Raw genomic sequence first — 20,726 nt, 5'->3', positions numbered from 1 at the left:
TGAAAAACTCTGAGTTCCAAAATACACCTAGTCCCACAGGTTACAGGTTGGGAGGTGTGGCCCTGAATCTACTATTGGGGATTTGTCAGATTAGTAAGCCCCTTCCTTTAAAAATGAAAACTCTCAAAAAATAAAAATAATTTTTAAAAAAATAAATAGGGCTTCCCTGGTAGCGCTGGGGTTAAGGATCTGCCTGCCAGTGCGGGGGACACGGGTTCAAGCCCTGGTCCGGGAAGATCCCACATGCCACGGAGCAACTAAGCCCATGTGCCACAACTACTGAGCCTGCGCTCTAGCGCCCGTGAGCCACAACTACTGAGCCCACGTGCCTAGAGTCCGTGCTCCACAACAAAGAGAAGCCACCGCAACGAGAAGCCCATGCACCACAACAAAGAGTAGCCCCCGCTCGCCGCAACTAGAGAAAGCCCGTGCGCAGCAACGAAGACCCAACGTAGCCAAAAATAAATAAAAATTTTAAAAAATAAATTTATTAAAAAAAAGTAAATAAATGAAAATGAAAACTCCCCAAGAAGTGTAAAGGACTATCAGTCACTCACAATGTAGTATAAATCTGTTCCATTGCTGTCCTCCTAAAACCTAGCTCACATCAGCTGCATGGAGAAAAGGGAACAAAGACCTAAGTAGGTTCTAGAACATATGACCTTTGGGGGACTAGAGCCTGCCTCGAGAGACCCTGAGGAAAGGAAAAGTGCCAGGAGACATGGAGACCTAAGGAGACAGAGAATCTGGGATAAGACCAAGGCAAACCTCTGCCTAATTCAAATTCAACCCAGGGCCCCAAAAACCAGACCGGAAACTCTCTTCCTCCTCCCACCTGTTCTGCAAGTCCTGTTCCCAGAACCTTCAACTGACGACCATATTATTAATAAATTGCTACTTCAAGTAAGATGCTAAACTAATAGCTTTGTAGGTCAGGCTGGTAACCTAACCGCATTGTTTTTATGGGAAAATGTGTTCTACATTCCAAATTATCCATTTGCAAATGATCTTTGGGAACAGAGCCCTTTTCTAACTTTGCAAGAACTGTTCCCTGAAAGGGACTAGCCTTCCCCACGTTACTTCACAGGGCTGGGCCCTGTTCCCAGAGGAAAGGCTACTTGGAAGTTTTGGGACCAATCACTGATGAAACACACACACACACACACACACACACACACACACACACACAATTCGCCAGAACATGCAATCCCAAATCAAAAAGACAAGACTTCAAACTCGAGACTGTGATCAGTGAGGTCAGACCCACAGCCTCTCTAGCCTCAGATTATTCCGCCTCTGACAAAGGTGCCACGGGACAGCTGGATCCCCTACAACCCCTCAGTATAAGATGGAAACCTCCAGAGTTTTAGAGGTGTTCCTAAAAAATCCCACAGGGTATAATATGTTATCACCTACGACTTGGGAACCTGTCTACATGTTTAACCTGTACCATCTTTGAAAAGGGTAACAGCAATCCAGATTTACTGATTACCCCCACGCCCCATGATTTGCCCACACCATCGACGGAACACACGCTACCAGCTCGGTGAGGAAACTACAGTAGCCCCATTTTGAAAGATAAGAAAACAGGCTCACAGAGTCCGCAGCGTGCCAGGTAGAGCCAGGTCTATGTAACTCCAGAATCCAAGGTTTTCATCACTACACTGTCTGAGTTAAGCAGTTCTTTCCACTGCTCCTAAACATCCCTTGTTTCAAACTTCAAAGAAGGAACACCTCCTGGGAACCGGAATCTTCTCAGCCATAGATAACCTCCCTGAGCCTTCCTCGGTCTCAGTGCACAGGTTCTCCCCCCACACCTCCCACCGCCCATCTTCACAGACACATTCATCTCACTGATAATTCTGGTTGTCTTATATATCCTGATGTCATTACCAGAACTCCTAAGGGCACATGCACCGAAGTTTTGTACCAAACAAAATAAATGTCAGGTTTCAAATGCCTTAACAGACCATACCCAGCTCTTTGGGGTTTTTTTTTTTTTTTTTTTTTTTTTTCTGTTGTTGTTGTTTTTTTGTGGCGGGGTAGGGAGTGGAGGGGATGCCTCTTTTGATTTTCAAAGTTTCTCCCTCCTGAGACCTTCCCAGAGGTCATAAAAGGGGAGACAAGGTAGAAGGAACAGTGAATGGTTTCAAAACATTAGCTGTTTTAAAATAGCTGTTTAGCCAACCTATTTGCACCTTTGACAGAATTTTAAAAGTCCTTCTTGGCTCAAGGGAGGGGACGGGGAGGGGTCAGCAAACACCCTTCCATTTCCCCACGTTACCGGTCTAAGAGGATCCTTTCCCTCGCACCTCCATCCCAGTTATTTGAGATGCACAGTGTAAATAAAAGTTACAGATGGTGATGCCAGAAAGAAAGTCGTCTCTTTGCACAACCACCGTTTTTAAATCAGTGGTTTAGAGGACCAAGGGCAGTTTCCCTCGATAACTTCTTAGCCACTGAAACTCCGGAGCCCGGTCTCCAAGGGGAAAAGAGAGCAGGTGATGAGGGGGAGTCAGGGCCGAGGGGTCGAGGTAGGCCCCACGGAGCACCAGCCCCCAGCCCCAGTGCAGGGTCTAATGAAGACAGCAGCCGCCATCCCTGCCTGCTTCCCCGCCAGGTCAAGAGCTGACTTTAGCAGGAGCAGCCCAGGTGTGGAAAAGGCCTCCCCTTCGGGCCACGGGGCTGCCCGCCCGACCCTCGGGCAACTCAGGCTCCCCAAGTCCTGGCGTTACGCCCCACCCATCGCCCTTTTGCAGTCCCGGGATCCTACCCTCCCTCCAGATCCCCCAGCACTTCTCCCTCGGGGCCCAAGAGCGTTTGCCCCTCGAGTTCCTCCACCTCCCGACCCTCCTCCCCTCGCTGAGCAACCCACACACCGCACCCCACACACCCCACCCCGTCCCCGCCCCCACGCCTGGCACCGCCCCCGACCCCCACTCCACCGCGGCCCCTCCGCCCTACCTGGCTGCGACCGCTGCTGGCCCTCAGCCATCTTCCTGCCGCCAGGAGCCGGCCTGGATGCCTGCAGTCCCCTCTCACCTTTCACCCCCGCACCCACCCTGCCTCTCCCCGGCCCCACCACGCGCTCAGAGCTTTCCGAAGAGAAATGAGCACCGGCCGGCTAGAGCCGAAAACCGAGAATTAGAGTCACCCCAGCGAGGACGCCCGCCATATTGGTGCGGGGCACTCAGGGAGCATGCCCAGCAACGGCCGACTCGCGGCGGCCGCGCTCACCCGGAGGCGCTGGACATGTTGGTGCGGGGCGCCGGAGAGCATGCGCACCAACGGCCGGCTCGCCGCGCGACTCGCCAACCGCCTGCTGGGAGGGCCCTGGGAGCGCGGCAGCCATGCTTTTGCTGGGCGGTCCCCACCTGTCATCTAGTAGCGTGACTCTGACGCTATCCGTAGGACTAGGAGAAGACATTCCCTTGTCAACATGGTTGTGTTTTCCCACCACTCTGAGAGCAGCGGTCGAGGGCACCAAAAGGACTGAGAGGGATGCGCACCACTGCCTCCAACAGTTTGGACGGCTTATGGAGGTGGGAGAGGGCGAGCTGGACGGCAGCCTCCGCCTTGCTCCCCTTCCAGGGTTCCACCACCTCGCGGGGTCCCCAACCGCTAACTGCGCCCTGGTCCCGCCCCAGGCCCCGCCCCACGCTCTCGGCTGGCCGCCGGGGCCAGCAACTGGCCCGAGGCCGCGCCCCAGGAGTCCGCCTACCCCGGGCCGCCTGCCCGGCCCGGTGGGTGGGCGCGGGGCCGCCTCTACCGGCTGGCGGCAGTGACTCGACGACCTTGGCCCGGAGGCTCTAGCGGGAACCCACCCACGGAGGCGGCGCGGACTTTGCCCAGCGCGGGGGACGGAGCGGACCGTGTGTCCGCGGGCGGGCCGCAGAGATGTTGGCCTTCGCTGCCAGGACCGTGGTGAGTGCGGCCGGGAAGCCGGCCTAGCGGGCCCTGGACCGGGCGGGCGGGCCGCAGACCGGGCCAGCAGCGCAGCTACGCCCGAGTGGGAAAACCGGCCGTCAAGGCGCCGCGGCCCGGTGCCTGCAGTCCAGCCTCACCAGCACCTGCTGGGCCGGGGTCGGCAGGTGGGCTAACTCCGCTTGTCAGAGGGGGAGACTGAGGCTTAAGGTCAGAGGCTAGATCGAAGCCACACTCTGTGGCGCCAAATTCCAAAGACCCGGCAGACACAGTAAGGACCCTGGCTTCGGGCAGCACCTCCACCTTAGGCCCGGAGCCAAGGAGCGGAGAGACCAGGAGTGTCTCCTCACGGTTATTCTCTGCCTCACACACCTGTCGCACGCTCAGCCTGAGCCATTTCTTCCCTGGCCAGAGCCACGTCTCCAACCCCATCCAGTTGGTCACCTTCCCCGGGTTTATCAAATGGCCCCTGGGGTATTGTGTGTGGCCAGAGACACTTCAGTGAGGGCATCAAGCTGGGCTGCTCAGAAAGTCCTCAGAATTGGCAGAAGGCAGCAGGTGGTAGCCCCATGCCCTCCCTCTCCACCAGTCACTCGCCCAACTTGATTAACAACCGCACACCCCCATGCCTCCACCCCTACCCCCAATCTTCCCCGGGAGCAGCTTGGAGCAGGTAGTGCTGCTATCCTGACTTGGATTCCTTTCCTCTCTACTTCAAGTATATCTCTGTTTGTATCTCCCTCTGTCTGGGCCAAGAAGGGTATTCAGACAGTGCCAGGCCCAGAGGGCTGAGGTACCGCACCTGCCCAGAGGCTTTTCCAGATTTTCCAGGACCTCAGAGCGCCATCTCATCCTTGCCACTGCCACCTGAGCTCTGTTCCCATCCCACAGATGGCCTCTGGGTCATATTCTAGGACCTGCTAAATGGCCTGATCACTTTACTGCCAGGAAAACTGAGGCAAGGGGAGACTTGGCCAGCATCCCCGGACTCAAATCTAGTCCAGTCTCAAAGCCAGCATCCTCTGTTCTGGGTTATTTATTTATTTATTTGTCTGCACTGGGTCTTAGTCGCGGCACTCGGACTCTTTAGTTGCAGCATGCACGTGGGATCCAGTTCCCGGACCAGGGATCAAACTCGGGTCCCCTGCATTGGGAACTCCGAGTCCTTTCCACTGCACCACCAGGGAAGTCCCTGGTTTATTTTATTTTATTTTTTTGCGGTACGCGGGCCTCTCACTGTTGTGGCCTCTCCTGTTGTGGAGCGCAGGCTCAGCGGCCATGGCTCACGGGCCCAGCCGCTCCGTGGCATGTGGGATCTTCCCAGACCGGGACACGAACCCGTGTCCCCTGCATCGGCAGGCGGACTCTCAACCACTGGGCCACCAGGGAAGCCCTCTGGTTTATTTTTTTTTTTTCCTCTGGTTTATTTTTAATGCCCAAAGATCTCGTAACCCCCAGCTGAATGAGCCACAACTCAAGAGAGCCAGGCTTTGGTGGAAGGGTGGCCCAGAAGGGCCCCAAGAGTCTTGGAGGGAAATGTCCATTTATACTCCCTTCCCAGTGTCTGCTCCTTTGCACCAACCCCTGTTTTCAGGACTATATTCAGGGTTGTAGTTTAACCTCAGCGGCCAAGCAGCTTCTGTCCTCCAGCCAAGTTGTGCCTCATCAAAAACACCTATGCAGATTCTGACAGGTGCATTTTTAAAACCTCTTGGCCTGCCTCCTTGGCATTGGGCCCACCCAGGGAAGAAAGGGAAAAGTTTTCCAGGTTTCCTTCTACTCCAGTGCACACCGCCAGCCCTCTCACCTCCTCCCCATTCCTCCACTTCTGGAAGCTCAAGAGGGTGGAACAGCTGCTCCTGGGACAGCCATAACCCCAGATGCCACCACAGCTGCTGTAGCCAGCGCCGCTGCCCCCTCTGCCTCCCCCTGAATCTTGGCTCTTGTCTTTTCTTTCCAGCCCGGGCAAGTGGCTGCCTCTTGCTAGGTTCTGCTCACCCACTTGGTAGCACAGTTAGGCTTAGAGATCCAGCCCAAGGCAGACAGACAGGGCTCAAAACCTCAGTCCTGCCATGGAGGACGGGCAGCAGAAAGAGAAGGTATGAAACGGAGCCTCTGCCGCTTGCCTGCCCACTGCTGCCAGCAGCCTCGGACCCTCCTGTCTCTCTTTCTGTCCGCCTCCAGAGTCTCCAGACTCTCTCTCTCTGTCAGCTCTCACCCTCCTTGCCAGGCCACTCAGCTCTCTCTTGGCACAGCGCTGCCCCCATGCCACCCCTGTCCCCACCCCACAGACAGAAAAAACCCAAGACCTCGCCCTCACCCAGAGGTACTGTCGTCGTCTGGCCCTATCTGATTTTCTCTTCTTTCCTCCCATGTCTCCACCTGGTAAGGATGGGAGAAAAGGAGGTGGGGACCTCCGGGAGGGAGTGGTCACCTCACTGCTGGCTGGCTCATCGTCCCAGGGTGAGAAAGGTGGGGCCCTGTGCATCCAATAAGTGAGAGGTCCCTCTGAGCTCTGCCACCCCCAGGGTGAGAAAGGTGGGGCCCTGTGCCTCCAATAGGTGAGAGGTCCCTCTGAGCTCTGCCACCCCCAGTAGGTGCCGTTCATCCTGACTCGGTTCCTCTGAGTGCTGCCAAGATCAGTGGCCACTCCCCACCCTCCTCCATCCCTACTTACATCTCCTGGCTCCTAAGAGGTGGAGACACCTACAGCTGGAGAGCTGGGAAACCAGGGCAGTCACCACCCAGGAGGCCGTCTCTGTCCCCAGGAGTGGGCACAGAAGTGCCCAGGACTTCGGCTTTGGGATTGCCAGGGCCTCCCAGAGCCGGTGCGAGAATGAGTGGGATGTTCTGCCGCCTGCAGGTGAAGCCCCTGGGCTTCCTCAAGCCCTCCTCCATGATGACGGTTTCCAGTCGCTTTAAGACACACCAGGACTCGCTACCCCGGCTGCCCGTGCCCCCGCTCCAGCAGACCCTGGACCATTATCTCAAGGCGCTGCAGCCCATCGTGAGCGAGGAGGAGTGGGCCCAAACCAAGCAGCTGGTGGAAGAGTTTCAGACCGCGGGGGGCGTAGGGGAGCGCCTGCAGAAGGGGCTGGAGCGCAGGGCCAGGAAGATGGAGAACTGGGTGAGTGAGAAGGCAGGGGCACACCAGTCCCCTTGACTCGCGTGCAGGGTTAGGGGAACAGGGCACCCCCCACCCAGAGACCCTGGGTCGTTGTGAGCGTCCCTCCTGTGGCCTGTTGCTGGCTGCACACCCCAGATTTTCCAATACGGGCTGCTCTGGTGCAGCCATTTGCACCACAGAGTTTCTTGAGCACTTACTCTGTGCCCGACACCAGGCAGGGTGCTGGGAGAGCAAGAGGGGCGCCGTCAGCAGCCTGCGGGAGCTGACATTCAAGTAGGGCAGGAGGAGGACACGCGCAAGTGGACGAGGTCTTCTCAGCCAGTGACGTTCTATAGAAATGAAAAGGACGATGCGAGAGCGAGAGTGGAGAACAGTAGCATCTTCATTCTGAAGGGGCAGAGAGGGCAGGGAGGAGGCGGTGCTGGGTCTGAGACAGACAGAGGGAACAGCACGGGCAAAGGTGGCAACAGCTCGCGCGTTCGGGGACAGAGGCTAGAGTGGAGGGCAAGGGCAGGGCGGGGCCCCCAGGAGAATTCGGCACTTGGACTTGAGCTCAGTGGGAGGGGGCTGCAGGGTGATTATATTGACAGTGACTCATTGTCCTGGTTCTGTGTCTCAGTCTGTCACAAAGTCGTGTTCAGCGTGTGCAGACGCCCCGGGCCGTGTCTGTGCGCATCTTACACCTCAACGTGCAGTTAGAGAGGACTGCCCTGCTGCTGGGAGGGAAGCAGGGTGGGACAGGGAGCCCGGTGGGGAGAGGGAGGGAAGTCATTTGGTCCAGGGTATATTTCGGGGGTGGACAGTCCTGTCCTAAAGCAACTGTGTGGGTGAAGCGAAGGGGAATGTGTTGAGAGAGGGGTGAATGAGGGAGAAGCGGGTGTGCAGGAGAGGACCAGAGCCAGGTCTGGGCCTACAACGTGAGGGGCGCTGTGAGGGAGCGGGTGGAAGGGTGGGGGCTGCACAGAGGAGGGGGGAGTCATCAGCTGGCAGAGGGCACAGATGAGCCTTGGCGGGTCAGGGCCTTGGACCCTGGAATCAGGGTCTCAGCAAGTCTGAGACCTGGCAGTTTTCCAGCTTTCTTTAGCCCTGAACTACTGCTTCAGACAGAATCTGCTGGCTGAAGGGCTGGGGTCACCACCCCCTCGCCACTCACAGGGCTCCTAAGGGGCTCTCCCACTGCCCAGCAGATTCTCACGGAGGGAATGCCCACATCGATAGGATCTCCCCTTGACTCCCGAGCTCGGGTCAGAGGCTCTGAGGTCCTTGGTGACCTCAGGGCTCCTGGCTAAAGGCCAGCCCAGCCCGGCTGTCCTCAAGGGGAGGGAGTTCCTGTCTGCCCCTCCCTGATCTACAGATGAGGAAACTGAGGCCCAGAGAGATAGATTGAAATCCCAGAGGCACACAGCAGCTCTCCAGGAGGCTCCGAGTTAGACAGGAGGGTCTGGCTGATCAGGGGCCGTGTCTCCAGGTCACAAATCAGCAGACAGCAGTCGCCCACTGGCCTGCTGTGCCACCCGGGCACGTTGTCCTCCTTCACCCCTTGCCAGGAGCCCAAGGCCAGCAGTTTCCCAAGGGGAGTCTGTGTGGTGAAGAGGCACGTCCCAGTGCTGTTTAAGATGGGATGCGGAAGCACGGTGGGGCCTGGGTCTCCAGGGACTGAGGGACCTGCCACAAAGAGGCACATTGGGCCTGTGCTTGGGGGAGTGTGTAGTGGGGGCGATGTTGCCATCAGCACCTGAGGTACAAGGGTGACAGTCACCTGGTTGTCCCAAGACAGGAGCCTTTAGCGCATGTCCGTGGCTAGTCCCCAGAGATACCCTGCCCTGGGCGGAGGACGGCCAGCCCAGTAGAGACGCAACGTGTCACCTACATCTTGTCACTAGTGCAATGATTTGTCTTTACAGTGAGCTCCCCAGATTACCCTGACCTTGAGATCCAAGTGGGTGTCCATTCCCTAGTATGACAGCAACAAAACTGAGGCCACAGAGGACCAGGATTCCTGAGGGCTCTTCTGAACCCCGGGCTCCTGCCTACCTGGACAGTGCCTACCTGAGATGGGCAAAAACTCATTCATCAGACATTCTTTTTATATAGCTTTCTCTGTTTTCCTTTCTGTCTATCAGACAGACGTTTTTATTTCTAAAAGTATTAAAATCATTGACCTGAAACATGTAAGATAAGGAAAAATGGTTGATATTTCCGCCTCTGTTCTTGCCCCCACCCCAGGTTTCCTGCCAGTCTTTGCTTCTTGGCAGTGTTGCCTGATTTCCCTCGCTAATGCTGATTGGCTCCATCTAAAGGGAGGATGATGGGATGCTGCTGGGTTTAAGGGATTGGGCGGGGTCTGGATCTGAGCATTCACTTTGAGAATCTGTGCTCCCTAGAGGGGACAGAGGGTGCCCAGCCAGGTCCACTGGCCCTGGTGGGGAAGGGGCAACCTGGTCCCCGTGCACCCCTCCTCACAGGCTCTGGTCCTTCCCCCAGCTGTCCGACTGGTGGCTTAAAACAGCCTATCTCCAGTACCGCCAGCCCGTAGTCATCTATTCCAGCCCTGGTTTGGTGCTGCCCAGGCAAGACTTTGTGGATCGGCAGGGCCAGCTCAGGTGAGTGGCCAAGGTGGGCGTGGGGCTCTGGGCTTTCTGCTGGGAGATCGGAAGGGCCCCGGCCCTGTTACCTTTCATCCCCACAAACAGCCTTAGGAAGTAGGGAGCGTCATCCCTGTTTTACAGGTACGGAAACAGGATCAGAGCAGTGAAGGCACCTGCTCAAGATCACCTTTCGGGATTGGCTGACCCAGACAGGAAGCAGGATCTTCCTGGCTCCAAAGCTTCATAACTGTTAACCACCAAACTGCAGACTGGGGCCCCTCCCTCCTGCTAAGCCTGAGGCCACCCCTCAGCCCAGTTCTGGCACCTCACCACTCCTTCCTGCTCGCCTCCGCTGGCCACAGGGGTGACCTTTGTACACAGTCCTCTTTCCACATTTGGCCATGTCACTTTGCCTTGGCCTCTGTTCCAGTCCTACCAGGGGTAAAAATACCAGTGACGGGGATCTCCTGCCCAAGGACTAGACACTCACGGCTATCACTGCTTCTCTTAAAGGGATCAGGGCACCCCAGGAAGGGCCAGGGGTTCAGGCCCAGGAACTCTAGCCAGTGGGCCCCATGTTGGAGGCCAGGAGCACCCCCAGGCTTCGGGCATGGTTGACATGGCCCAGACAGTCCAGGGATGAAGGGCAGGATGAGCAAGGTGGCCTGGGGGACACAGAGGCCCAGAAACAGGAAGGGATCTAGGAGAGGGGAACACGTCACGCCACTGCCCTCCCATTCACCCTTCCCCTACCCCCGCAGTCCTAGGTCCCTCCATGACTGATGCCTCAGAGCAGGGTGACCGCCTTCCAGACTCCAGGTTGTGGGTCAGGGCCTCAGGCCCGCTGCGGTGGAGTCAGAGGGCACTGGCTCATAACCCAGCCATAATCATGCTGCTGTCCCTGCCAGGCGCCTGGCCGTACATCTCCCTAATCCCTTTCCCTAGAGATTATGTGGGCTGGGACTGGAACACAGGTTCTGCGCTTGAACTCCTTCAGGCTCTCTGTAAGCAGGAGAGAGGAGGAAGGTAGTAGGTCGCTTCCCTGGACTAGGCTGCGCCCATCACCCTGGCGTCTCTGACCCAGGGACCTCCTTCTGGGTGTCCACACAGCCTTCTGATCTCTAACTGGTCCCTCCAGGTTCGCTGCCAAATTAATCGAGGGTGTGTTGGATTTCAAGGCCAGGATTGACCAGTGAGTGGCCCCGCCCCCACCCTGTCTCCTCCCACCTTGACTGCCTACCTGCCACAGCCCCTCCAGCCGGCCCCGCCCTACCCTAAACCGGCGCCCCCTCCCCGGACCCTGCACCCCCTGCAAGGGTGCTGAGCAGGCCCAGAGCTCAGTCACTTTCACTTCCTGTTGACCCAGCCTCTTTGGGGGCTGGGGAGACAGACCTGGGTCCTCCGCTCCAGCCGCCGTGACCTCCTCCGGGTGGTCCTATTCCAAGAGAGCCCTGGAATTGGCGTCCCAGCCAAAGAGGACCCCGCCCCCCCGCCGCCCACCCGCCCACCCCCCGCAGGGTTGACTTGCTGCTTCATCTTCCCTGTGGCAAACTGAAGCCCAGAGAGGAGAAGGGAGTTTCCAGGGTGACTCACGAGCAGGGTGGATTTCGGGCCTCCTGACCCAGTCGGGCTCCAACAGGCCCCCCTGCAACCGACCTCACGCTGAGGGGGCGGGGGGACACGAAGGGGCCCAACACTGCTTGCGTGAGCCCCACTGCCTGACCAAGCCCGCAGCCATAGCCAGCAGCTCCCTGTGGGTCCCGCCTTCCTCCCTGTCCCTCTGCCCCTGCAGTGAGACCCTGCCCGTGGAGTACCTGGGGGGAAAGCCGCTGTGCATGAACCAGTACTATCAGATCCTGTCCTCCTGCCGCGTGCCGGGCCCCAAGCAGGACTCGGTCACCAACTTCAGCAAGACCAAGAAGCCACCCATGCACATCACCGTGGTGCACAACTACCAAGTGGGTGCCCCCCCCCCCCCCGCAGCCTTAGCCCCGCGCTCGGTTGCCCGGAGGAGAGGGGCGGGGCCGAGAGTCAGCTTCCCCAACACACCTGCCCATGTGCCCCCGGAACAGGCAGGCCCTGGGCCTCTCTCTGCCCTGGGTCTCCAGCCAGGCCCCGGCCTGGGGGAGGCCAGGAAGGGCTATGGGCCTGGGCAGCCTGGGGAGAGCAGTGCAGGGACCTCCTCCCATCTCCTCGCCCTCAGCCTGACGCCATCCTCTCAGCTGGGCTGCCCAGGCCAGGAGGAGGCTATGCTGGGAGGTGACTGCTGCCCATCTGAGGCTCCCACGAACCGCCTTCTCTCCACCTGCCTGTGCCCGGACAGTTTTTCGAGTTGGATGTGTACCACAGCGATGGGACGCCCCTGACCTCGGATCAGATCTTCACGCAGCTGGAGAAGATCTGGAACTCATCACTGCAAACCAACAAAGAGCCTGTGGGCATCCTCACCTCCAACCACCGTAACTCCTGGGCCAAGGCATACAGCACCCTCATCAAAGGTACCCCTGGGATGGGAGGGGAGGCCCACACCAGGCCCTGGGCAGCCACGAGTCTCACTGAATCCTCTCAACTCGGAGCGGGTGCTGTTGGCCCCATTCCACAGAAGAGGAAACTGCAGTGCGGTTGGGTCTAGTTAGTTTATTCTTTCTATTAAGTAGCAAGTTGCCGTGAGAATGCAAGTCCTCTGGCTGAGGAGCCCACCTCCACCTTCCCTCCACATCCCGTGTTGGTCAGGAGCATTGTCCCCAGAGTCATCCCCCCGGGTTGGATCCCTGACTGCCTCAACGGCTCTCTGCGTGACCTGGGCTTCTGTTTCCTCCTTTCTGAAGTGGGTCAGGTGTTAGCCCTGCCTCACGGGGTGCCGTGGGGCCACAGGCCCCTGCCAAGTGAAGCTCCGGAGGCCTCCCCAGGCCTGGCCCCCATGCCACCACACACACACGCACACACACATCCCCACAGACAAGGTGAACCGGGAGTCAGTGCACTCCATTCAGAAGAGCATCTTCACCGTGTGCCTGGACGCACCCATGCCTTGGGTCTCGGAAGACGTGCGCCGCAGCCAGGTGGCTGGCCAGATGCTGCACGGGGGTGGCAGCAAGCTCAACAGCGGCAACCGCTGGTTCGACAAAACGCTGCAGGTGAGGACCTGGCAGGGCCAGGGCTCCCGCCCAGGCATGCACCCAGCCTTGGCCCACTGCTGCCCCGGGACTTCCTGCCCCTCCCCTGGAGCCTGGAGTCCCTGGCTTCCCAGCTTGTAAAGCAGCGGGGAAGCCAGAAGGTGGGCGGGGCTATACCTAGCAGCAGTCAGCCTGTCATTACCGGGCCTGGCCTGGTAACCCGCGTCACTCCTCCGACATATCCATCAGCAGATCAGAGAGAGCCTGGGATGTGGGGCCAGGCAGAGTGGCCCAACCTTGGTCGTGACTTTCCCTCTGTACCTGTAAAATGGGGTGGTAGGACTCGCAAGAGTCGTTGCGAGGACTTGGAAAGGTCTGTTTAGCACGGGATGTGCTTAGCGTGACCTGGGACAGGTGTTCCAAGGCCCCCAGTGAGTGTTAGCTGTTAGGAATAACAGTAATAAGTCAGCAGAACCCCTTGAGATGGTTCAGGGACACCCTACCCATGGGACCCAACCGGAGAGTGGCTCCAGGGACCTGGGGCTGTCGGGGTCCCCATTCTCCTCTGCAGTTCATCGTGGCAGAAGACGGCTCCTGTGGGCTCGTTTATGAGCATGCGGCAGCAGAGGGACCCCCCATCATCACCCTTGTGGACCACGTCATTGAGTTCACGTGAGTGTGGTTCGCCCATCCTCCAGCCAGTTCTCCAGCTCCTGATGACAGGTGACACAGAGGCGACAGAGTAGCCTTCAAAGGAGCAACGGCATTCTCCCTTATACCTGGGAATCTGTTTCTTCAGAGGAAGCCAGAAGAGGGCATGGGTTTTAGAGTCGATCAAACCGGGGTTTGAATTCTGGCTCTGCCACTTCTCAGCCTTGTGACCTTGGACAAGTCCCTTCCCCTCCTCCGTTTCCCCATTTAAAGCTGAAATGAAGGCAGTTCTCAGAAGAACAAACCCAAGAGTCTCCCTGGGCTGGTCCCCGCCAGCTTCGGGGACCCATCCTAATCCCGGGGATGGACCCAGGCTCCCGAGACGCCCGGCAGGAGGCTGAGACCCCCACGTCCTATGCAGGAAGAAGCCCGAGCTCGTGCGGTCTCCCATGGTGCCCCTGCCCATGCCCAAGAAGCTGCGGTTCAACATCACCCCCGAGATCAAGAGCGACATCGAGAAGGCCAAGCAGAATCTCAGCATGTGAGTGCTGGGTGGCAGGCGGGCGGGGCCGGGCCCCTCTAGCCAGCACAAGAGTCAGCTCTGCCATCGTGCCTGGCTGGTTCTGAGACTGCCCTCGGCCCCTCCCTGGGGCTGGCAGAGGCTGCCCAGCGTCTGCTCCTCACCCACCTCCCCCAACCCCCAGCATGATCCAGGACCTGGACATCACGATGTTGATGTTCCACCACTTTGGAAAGGACTTCCCCAAGTCTGAGAAGCTGAGCCCAGACTCCTTCATCCAGATGGCACTACAGCTGGCCTACTACAGGTGCGCCCCGCCCCCCACGAAGGAGGGATGAAGCCTGGGGGCGGAGGCGGGGGGACCTGCCAGGTGTGCTCAGCCCACCTCCCACCCAGGATCTACGGGCAGGCGTGCGCCACCTATGAAAGCGCCTCTCTGCGCATGTTTCACCTGGGCCGTACCGACACCATCCGCTCGGCCTCCATGGACTCACTGACCTTCGTCAAGGCCATGGATAACCCTGATGTGACGGTGAGAGGTCCGGGGCAAGGGTGGGAGAGCTGGGTTCGAGCCTTCTCCCTTCCTGCTCATTCTGTCAACACGCAGTGAGCACCTATTGTGTTCCAGTCCTGTGGTGGATACTGGGCATCTAGGGGGAGATGGAGCCATGAATTTATCAGCGTGGAGCTTTCTTTCAGCCAAAGAGAAAAGGAAACTGCAGTGGACCCTTGAACAACGTGGGGGTTAGGGGCACCGCAGAAATCCACATGTAACTTTGTAGTCAGCTCTGTGTCCATGGTTCTGCATCTGCAGGTTCAGCCCACCACGGGTCATGTCATACTGCCGAATTTATTGAAAACAATCCACGTGTAAGTGGACCCGCACAGTTCAAACCCGAGTTGTTCAAGGGTCAGTCATCAGCAGTGAGCACTTGCCCTGTGTCAGGCCTTGGCTGGGGACTGGCCAGAGAGATGGCAGCTCCAGTTCCTGTTTTCAGGGAGCTCAGAATCTAGAGTGGGGAGTGGGCCACTGAGGAAGGTGGCAAGAACAGGAAACTGCAGCTCCCTGTCCCCTCCCCCTGCCCAGGAGCACCAGAAGGTGGGGCTGCTGCGGAAGGCCGTGCAGGCCCACCGAGCCTACACCGAGCAGGTGAGCCGGCCCTTCCTGTCCCTGCTTGCGTGACCCGGGCGTTTCCCACTGGCCTGTCCACCTGCCTGTCCATCCCTGCAGCCAATGGCTGCTCCCCTTAGCATCAGACACCCCTCCCCTAAGGCTTGGGGCACTTGGAGCAAAGCTGAACATCCCCATTTTACAGTGGGAGAAACCAAGGCGAGGCCCAGTGGCTGCCCGGGTCAGCCTCTGGATCTTGCGTCATCAGGGCTCCCCCGATGCCCCTGGAGCCCAGGATGCTGAGGGTGTGCACGGGCTGGCAGACAGCAGGGTTCCTGCCCTCTGACAGCTTGGGCTGCAGTCAAGGGGTGGAGGTCTGGTTCCCATCCTGGCCCTGAGCGCTTGTACTTGCCAGGCTTTGCCCATGTCACATGCAGAGATCTATCTAGATCTCACTGCCGCCCCACAAAGGGAGTTTAGTGACTGTCCCTTTTTCACAGATGAAGATGTAAGTGACCTGCCAAGGTCCCTGCCAGGATGAGGCCACCCAGCTGCAGTCCTGTGCTCTTAGGCTGCACCTTCCTGCCTCCCTGGGTGGGTCCCTGGGCCTCAGTTTCCCCATCTGTGAAGTGAGGGCTCTTCTGCTTGGCTGCCCTGGTCTCACGGGTCTGAGGGGCCAGTGAATGGAAGAGGCATTGCCGCCATGGGCTCCTGAGGAGGGCAGCGGTGCCTCGTGGGCCTGAAGCCCCTGTTCCTGACAGCTCCCCTTCCTGCAGGCCATCCGTGGGGAGGCCTTCGACCGGCACCTCCTGGGCCTGAAGCTGCAGGCCATCGAAGACCTGGTGAGCATGCCTGACATCTTCATGGACACCTCCTACGCCATCGCCATGCACTTCAACCTCTCCACCAGCCAGGTGGGCCACTGCCCTAGGTGCCCTGGGGTGGCAGGGAACAGAAGCCACTAGAAACTGGAGCTGGACAAAGGCTGCACTGAGTGGAGCCGAGGTCCAGAACACGGTCACTTGGTGGTGATGTGACGCACACAGGCGCACTCCGAAGCAGCTGAGCTCTGGAGGAGGAGCTGGGGTCGGGGGGCTTCGCTGCAGCTCGGGCAGGCAGGGAAGGAGTCAGGATCCCCCCCGCCCGCTTTCATTCATTCACTGATCAGATGTGAAGGAACGTCTGATCGATGCCAGCCTGTGCTGGGCACTGGGGTAGAGCAGGGACAGACCACTGCCCCTGCCCCCAGGGGCTCACAGTCCAGACAGGAAGCACAGGGAATGAGACAGTCCCCCCTCAGGGACGTCAGGGAAGTCTCTGTAGGGAGGTGACACCAGAACTGCACCCCAAAGAATGAAAGGGAGTAAGCTGTCGGCTGGAGACGAGGAGAGGGCGTCTCAGGCAGAGCACGGTGGGAGCCGACGTGGAAAGGCGGGCTGGTGCCGCGACGGGGCTGGGATGAGAGCCTTGGTCCTGTGCCATTCTCAGGTCCCTGCCAAGACAGACTGTGTCATGTTCTTTGGGCCTGTGGTCCCAGATGGCTACGGCGTCTGCTATAACCCCATGGAGGCGCACATCAACTTCTCCGTGTCGGCCTACAACAGCTGCGCAGAGACCAATGCGGTCCGCCTGGCGCACTACCTGGAGAAGGCGCTCCTGGACATGCGCGCTCTGCTGCAGAGCCACCCCCAGGCCAAGCTCTGAGCCCCGCTGCTCAGGCCTGCCAGTGCCACGGCCAAGCCGCCTTGGGCTGGCCCACCCACCGGGCCCTACTCCTTCGCTCCCTCTCCCCCTGGGCCCCCGCAGATCCGACCGAGTCTGGGATGGCATCCCCCAGCGGGGCCCGCGGGGCCGAGCTGAGTACCTTCCGTGGGTCCTCGCCAGCACCCGGGCTGAGTCCAGAAGCTGAGCAGGAGGTCGGGCCCGGCGCCCAGCATCTCACCCGCCGTGGCCTCCTCCTGGGAGAGGAACCAGCCGAGCTCATCCCTCGTCAGGGTGGGGACTGGGGAGTCCCTTTCTTACTAGCTCAGCTCTGCCCAGGTCCTCCCGTGTACGCGGCCAGGCTTGGGTCTGTACCCTGATCCCTAAGCTCCCAAGGACCTAGAGACAGGGTTACCTGGAGCTGGGGGCCTCCAGGCTTCCCCAGGGCTGAGGGGCCAGGGCGCAAGGTGTGCTGGTGGAGGGGAAGCCCACGCAGTGTCACAGCACCGTCCCCCGTGGCTCCGTGCTCTCCTGGGTGCCGTGGCTCACAGGCCCCAGCTCGCTTGCTTCCACACAGCTGGATTCCTGAACCATGTCCTGGTTGTATAACAGTATCACGCGAGGCAGTTAATAAAGGGGAAATTTGTTGGGAAAGAGTTGTTTCAGCCGAGGAGGCAGGCAGGGTGCGGCAGATGCCTGGCTTTGCCTTCCTGCAGCTTCCCCCGCATCTGGGAGCTGGTGTCCAAGCAGCCAGTGGGCCCAAGGGGAGGGCTCCCAGAGGAGCAGAGCTCTCAGGCTTGGGTCAGGAGGCCAAGGGCCAGCTCGGACCTCAGGGCTCTGGGCCAGGACGGCACCAGACCCAGGCCTGCGTTCTTCATGGATACCTCCCACCTACCCATGACTTGGGCCTCTCCAGTGCCATGGGCTGTGCGCCGGGACAGCCCTCCCAGGGGACTGTGGGGCCCGATACCCTCGAGTCTGGTTGTCTGGGCAGTGTGGCTGACACCCAGGGCCCAAGGCCTCATCTGCTGCCTTGCACTGAGCCCAGCAGGAGTGGTGGCTGGGCAGCCGTGCTGACCCCAGCCCCAGCCACCGCCTGGGACCACCAGGCACCAGATCATGTGGCCACCCAGTCCGAACATTGTATCTGTCCCCAACCCCACGCACCTGGTACGGGCAGGGTGTCCTGCCAAAGTCAGCTGGGCTGCCTGTGGAGAGCGGAGGGACTCTGGCCCTGAGGAAGACACATGTGAAGCCCCAATTGGAGATGCCAAGGGTGGGAGAGGCTACCCAGCCTGTGGGCGCGGTGCTTCATGGCCTGGCTGACCTGCGGTGGTCACTGCGGGAGGCGGGTCCTGAGGTGGTGTTCGTTTTGCAGATGACGGAACAGGCTCGGGGAGCACGTGCCTCGCCATGGGGCGAAGCCTCGGGGAGCAAGGAGTAGAGCCCAGCCCGTGGGGGAGTGGGTGTCACCCAAGGCCTGGCTGCTCCTCGGGACCCCGGCAAGGCCGGCAGGGTGGGGTATTGCCAGGGCAGGGGTGCACGAGTGTCCCTTCAGGGACCTCAAGCAGGAGGACCAGAAGAGAATCCCACCTCAACAGCACAGAGGCCTTGCTCTGCAGCTGGGGAGCGGGGCGGGCCCCTGGCGTCCGCAGGCTGGGTCTCAGGAAGCGGGGCCCGCAGCAGGAGCTGAGCGTGCCCTGTGTGAGCAGCGCTAGGGCGGAGCTGCACCGACCCAGCCGGGGGCAGGCAGGGAGGGGAGACAGTGATGCAGGCCAAGGACACTGCAGTGACACACACCCAGGACTCCTGAAACTCAAGTTCTAAGAACTGTATGGGTCTGACCGTAAGGCAGGATTTTTTCCCAAAACGTTATCCTTCAGAAGTGAGGTCATTCCATTGCATTTGAGTTGCTATAGGTCTCATAACACAGAGGCTCACTCGGTTCTTGAGGACAGCAAAGTACCGCTTGGGGAAGACACATTTAGCACCTAAAACAACCCCAGTCAGTGTCAGATGGAATGCTTAGAGGTCCCCGGGTGGAGCTTCTGGGGGAAAAAAGTCAAAAGAACGATGAAGATGTAGTAATTATTCCTGAGGGTGTGACCTGTGGCCTCACACTTTGCAAGTGTTGAATGCAGGACAAGCAAGTGTCTTACGGGTCTCTGGACATGAGGGGAGGTAAGTTTTGGGCAGGTCACATACTCCTACAGGAGCGATTTTTAAAATCCAGCTGTCTGAATGTTACACCCGTATGTTTGGAATAAAATTTCAAGTACGCTGTCATGCATGAAATCCAGAAGGTGCTGCTGTATCCCAAACTGCCTGTCTAGTGGACCCAGGAGAACTAGGTCAGCAGACCCAGAGGTTGCCCAGGGACAACCAGACCCTGATGCCAATGATGCAGAAGAACTTTTTTTTTTTTTTTTGCAAAATGAGTGAAAAAGAACTGTCCTCAATTTATGTACTTTGTGTAATACAGCATTTGAAATTTGAGAATAATAAAATTAATAATAAAGATTACCTGGCTTTTACCTAGGTCCTCTAAAAGTTTGTCCGGGTTGGCATGAACTTGATTTTGCTCTCTCCATTGGGAAAGTGCAGTGGCTGGAATCAAGGGCAGGCCTGGAGCAGAGCCCCAAGGTTGAGTGAGGGCTGGACGCCATGGGCCAAGTTAAAGGCTTGGGTTTTATCCCAAGACACTGAGGACGATGTTTTAAGAAGATGCTGAGGAATGGACTGAAGGGCCCTGATGGGTGGGGATGAGGACAACCTGCCAGGAGGCTTTGCTGCTGCTGAGCAGGGGGTAGTGGGCTGGGACCCAGACTGGCCTGGAAGGCAGAGAAAGTGGCTATTTCAAAAGACACAAGGTGGAGTGAGCAGGGCTTGGTGACCAACTGAATGGGAAAAGGAGTTGGGCAGCCCGCAGGTGGGGTGCTGGGCAGCTCTCTGAGAGCCCAACCAGGGTGAACGTGTGGGTGAGTGCCAACTGGGGTAAAAAGCAGCGTTTACCCGGGATTCAGGAAAACCTCAGGGCTCATGAGACGGCCCCGTCCTCTCTCTTGCTGCATCCTGGATTTCCTCTGACCTCCAGTTTTTCTCTTTAACTATGTCTAGTCTGCTGTTAAATCTACCTACTGAGTTCTTGTTTTTTAGCTATCATATTTTCCAGTATTCATTGAAAAATCTGCCAGCGTTCATGTTATAGTTTCCTGTTCTCTGCAGATACACACATATATACACACATACATACATACATACATATATATATTTATTTCTGGCTGCCTTGGGTCTTCGTTGCTGCGTGCGGGCTTTCTCCATTTGTGGTGAGCAGGGGCTATACTTCGTTGTGGTGCGTGGGCTTCTCATTGAAGTGGCTTCTCGTGGAGCACGGGCTCTAGGCATGTGGGCTTCAGTAGTTGCAGCACAAGGGCTCAGCAGTTGCAGCACGCAGGCCCTAGAGTTCATGGGCTTCAGTAGTTGTGGTGCGTGGGCTCAGTAGTTGTGGCTCGCAGGCTCTAGAGCGCAAGCTCAGTGGTTGTAGCACACGGGCTTAGCTGCTCCATGACATGTGAGATCTTCCCGGACCAGGGATCAAATCTGTGTCCCCTGCACTGGCAGGTGGATTCTCAACCAGAGCACGCCCAGCGAAGTCCTGCAGATATTTTCAAGTTTGTCCCTTACTTCTTTAAAAAAGTAAAACAACTTAAAATCTGTGCTCGATCATTCCAGCACCTGAAGTATGTGTGGGTTTGTTTCTAATACTTGTTTCCAGCTAGTTCTCAAGGATGGTGGTGATTCCTTTCCTACCTGGTCATCTTTGTCTATATTTTGTTCATGGTAGTTTCTTAAAACTGTATAAATAATTGAAGTCTGGCATGAAGGTTCCTTCTTCCAGAGATTTGTTTGCTTCTGCCACACGTCTGGGATGAGGTCACCTTAACTAAATGTCCAGGTTGTGTGGACCGTGGTGGGGAACCCAAACCCA

General features: G+C 58.1%; 2 protein-coding genes across 8 annotated transcripts in view; one reads left to right on the top strand and one right to left on the bottom strand.

Moving 5' to 3' along the window:
* Positions 1-3,231, bottom strand: part of PTPA (protein phosphatase 2 phosphatase activator) — a 42,495-nt gene extending 39,264 nt beyond the window's left edge. The window contains exon 1 of one of the 4 annotated variants that reach the window (XM_073806699.1): positions 2,965-3,231. In XM_073806699.1, the coding sequence (XP_073662800.1) occupies positions 2,965-2,995 (31 nt within the window). In that variant the 5' untranslated portion in view covers positions 2,996-3,231. The remainder of the gene's footprint in view (positions 1-2,964) is intronic. The other 3 variants (XM_073806698.1, XM_033858810.2, XM_033858809.2) reach the window with 3 other exon arrangements.
* A 168-nt stretch (positions 3,232-3,399) lies between these two features.
* Positions 3,400-19,272, top strand: CRAT (carnitine O-acetyltransferase). Of its 4 annotated transcripts, XM_033858807.2 has the most exons (15): positions 3,400-3,924; positions 5,885-6,023; positions 6,788-7,051; positions 9,536-9,654; positions 10,778-10,831; positions 11,432-11,597; positions 11,963-12,137; positions 12,598-12,776; positions 13,327-13,427; positions 13,828-13,947; positions 14,111-14,233; positions 14,323-14,458; positions 15,014-15,076; positions 15,814-15,951; positions 16,526-19,272. In XM_033858807.2, exons 2-15 carry the CDS (start codon positions 5,997-5,999, stop codon positions 16,739-16,741), a joined length of 1,881 nt encoding a protein of 626 aa, XP_033714698.1. In that variant the 5' UTR covers positions 3,400-3,924; positions 5,885-5,996; the 3' UTR covers positions 16,742-19,272. The 4 variants fall into 4 exon arrangements, with proteins under 4 accessions (XP_033714698.1, XP_033714697.1, XP_073662797.1 ...); XM_033858806.2 differs by lacking the exon at positions 5,885-6,023; XM_073806696.1 differs by lacking the exons at positions 3,400-3,924; positions 5,885-6,023; positions 15,814-15,951; positions 16,526-19,272 and adding an exon at positions 6,081-6,309 and having other exon boundaries at positions 14,925-15,035.
* Positions 19,273-20,726: the final 1,454 nt, after the last annotated feature.

The sequence above is a fragment of the Tursiops truncatus genome, chromosome 6 (assembly GCF_011762595.2).
Source record: "Tursiops truncatus isolate mTurTru1 chromosome 6, mTurTru1.mat.Y, whole genome shotgun sequence".
Lineage (NCBI taxonomy): Eukaryota > Metazoa > Chordata > Mammalia > Artiodactyla > Delphinidae > Tursiops > Tursiops truncatus.
This window is presented reverse-complemented; position numbering and strand designations above follow the sequence as displayed.

Coding starts and splice junctions, on each gene's coding strand:
- CRAT (XM_033858806.2), top strand. CDS start 3,898: ATGTTGGCCTTCGCTGCCAGGACCGTG. Junction 14,234..14,322: donor CTACAGCTGGCCTACTACAG/GTGCGCCCCGCC, acceptor CCTCCCACCCAG/GATCTACGGGCAGGCGTGCG. Junction 14,459..15,013: donor TGGATAACCCTGATGTGACG/GTGAGAGGTCCG, acceptor CCCCCTGCCCAG/GAGCACCAGAAGGTGGGGCT.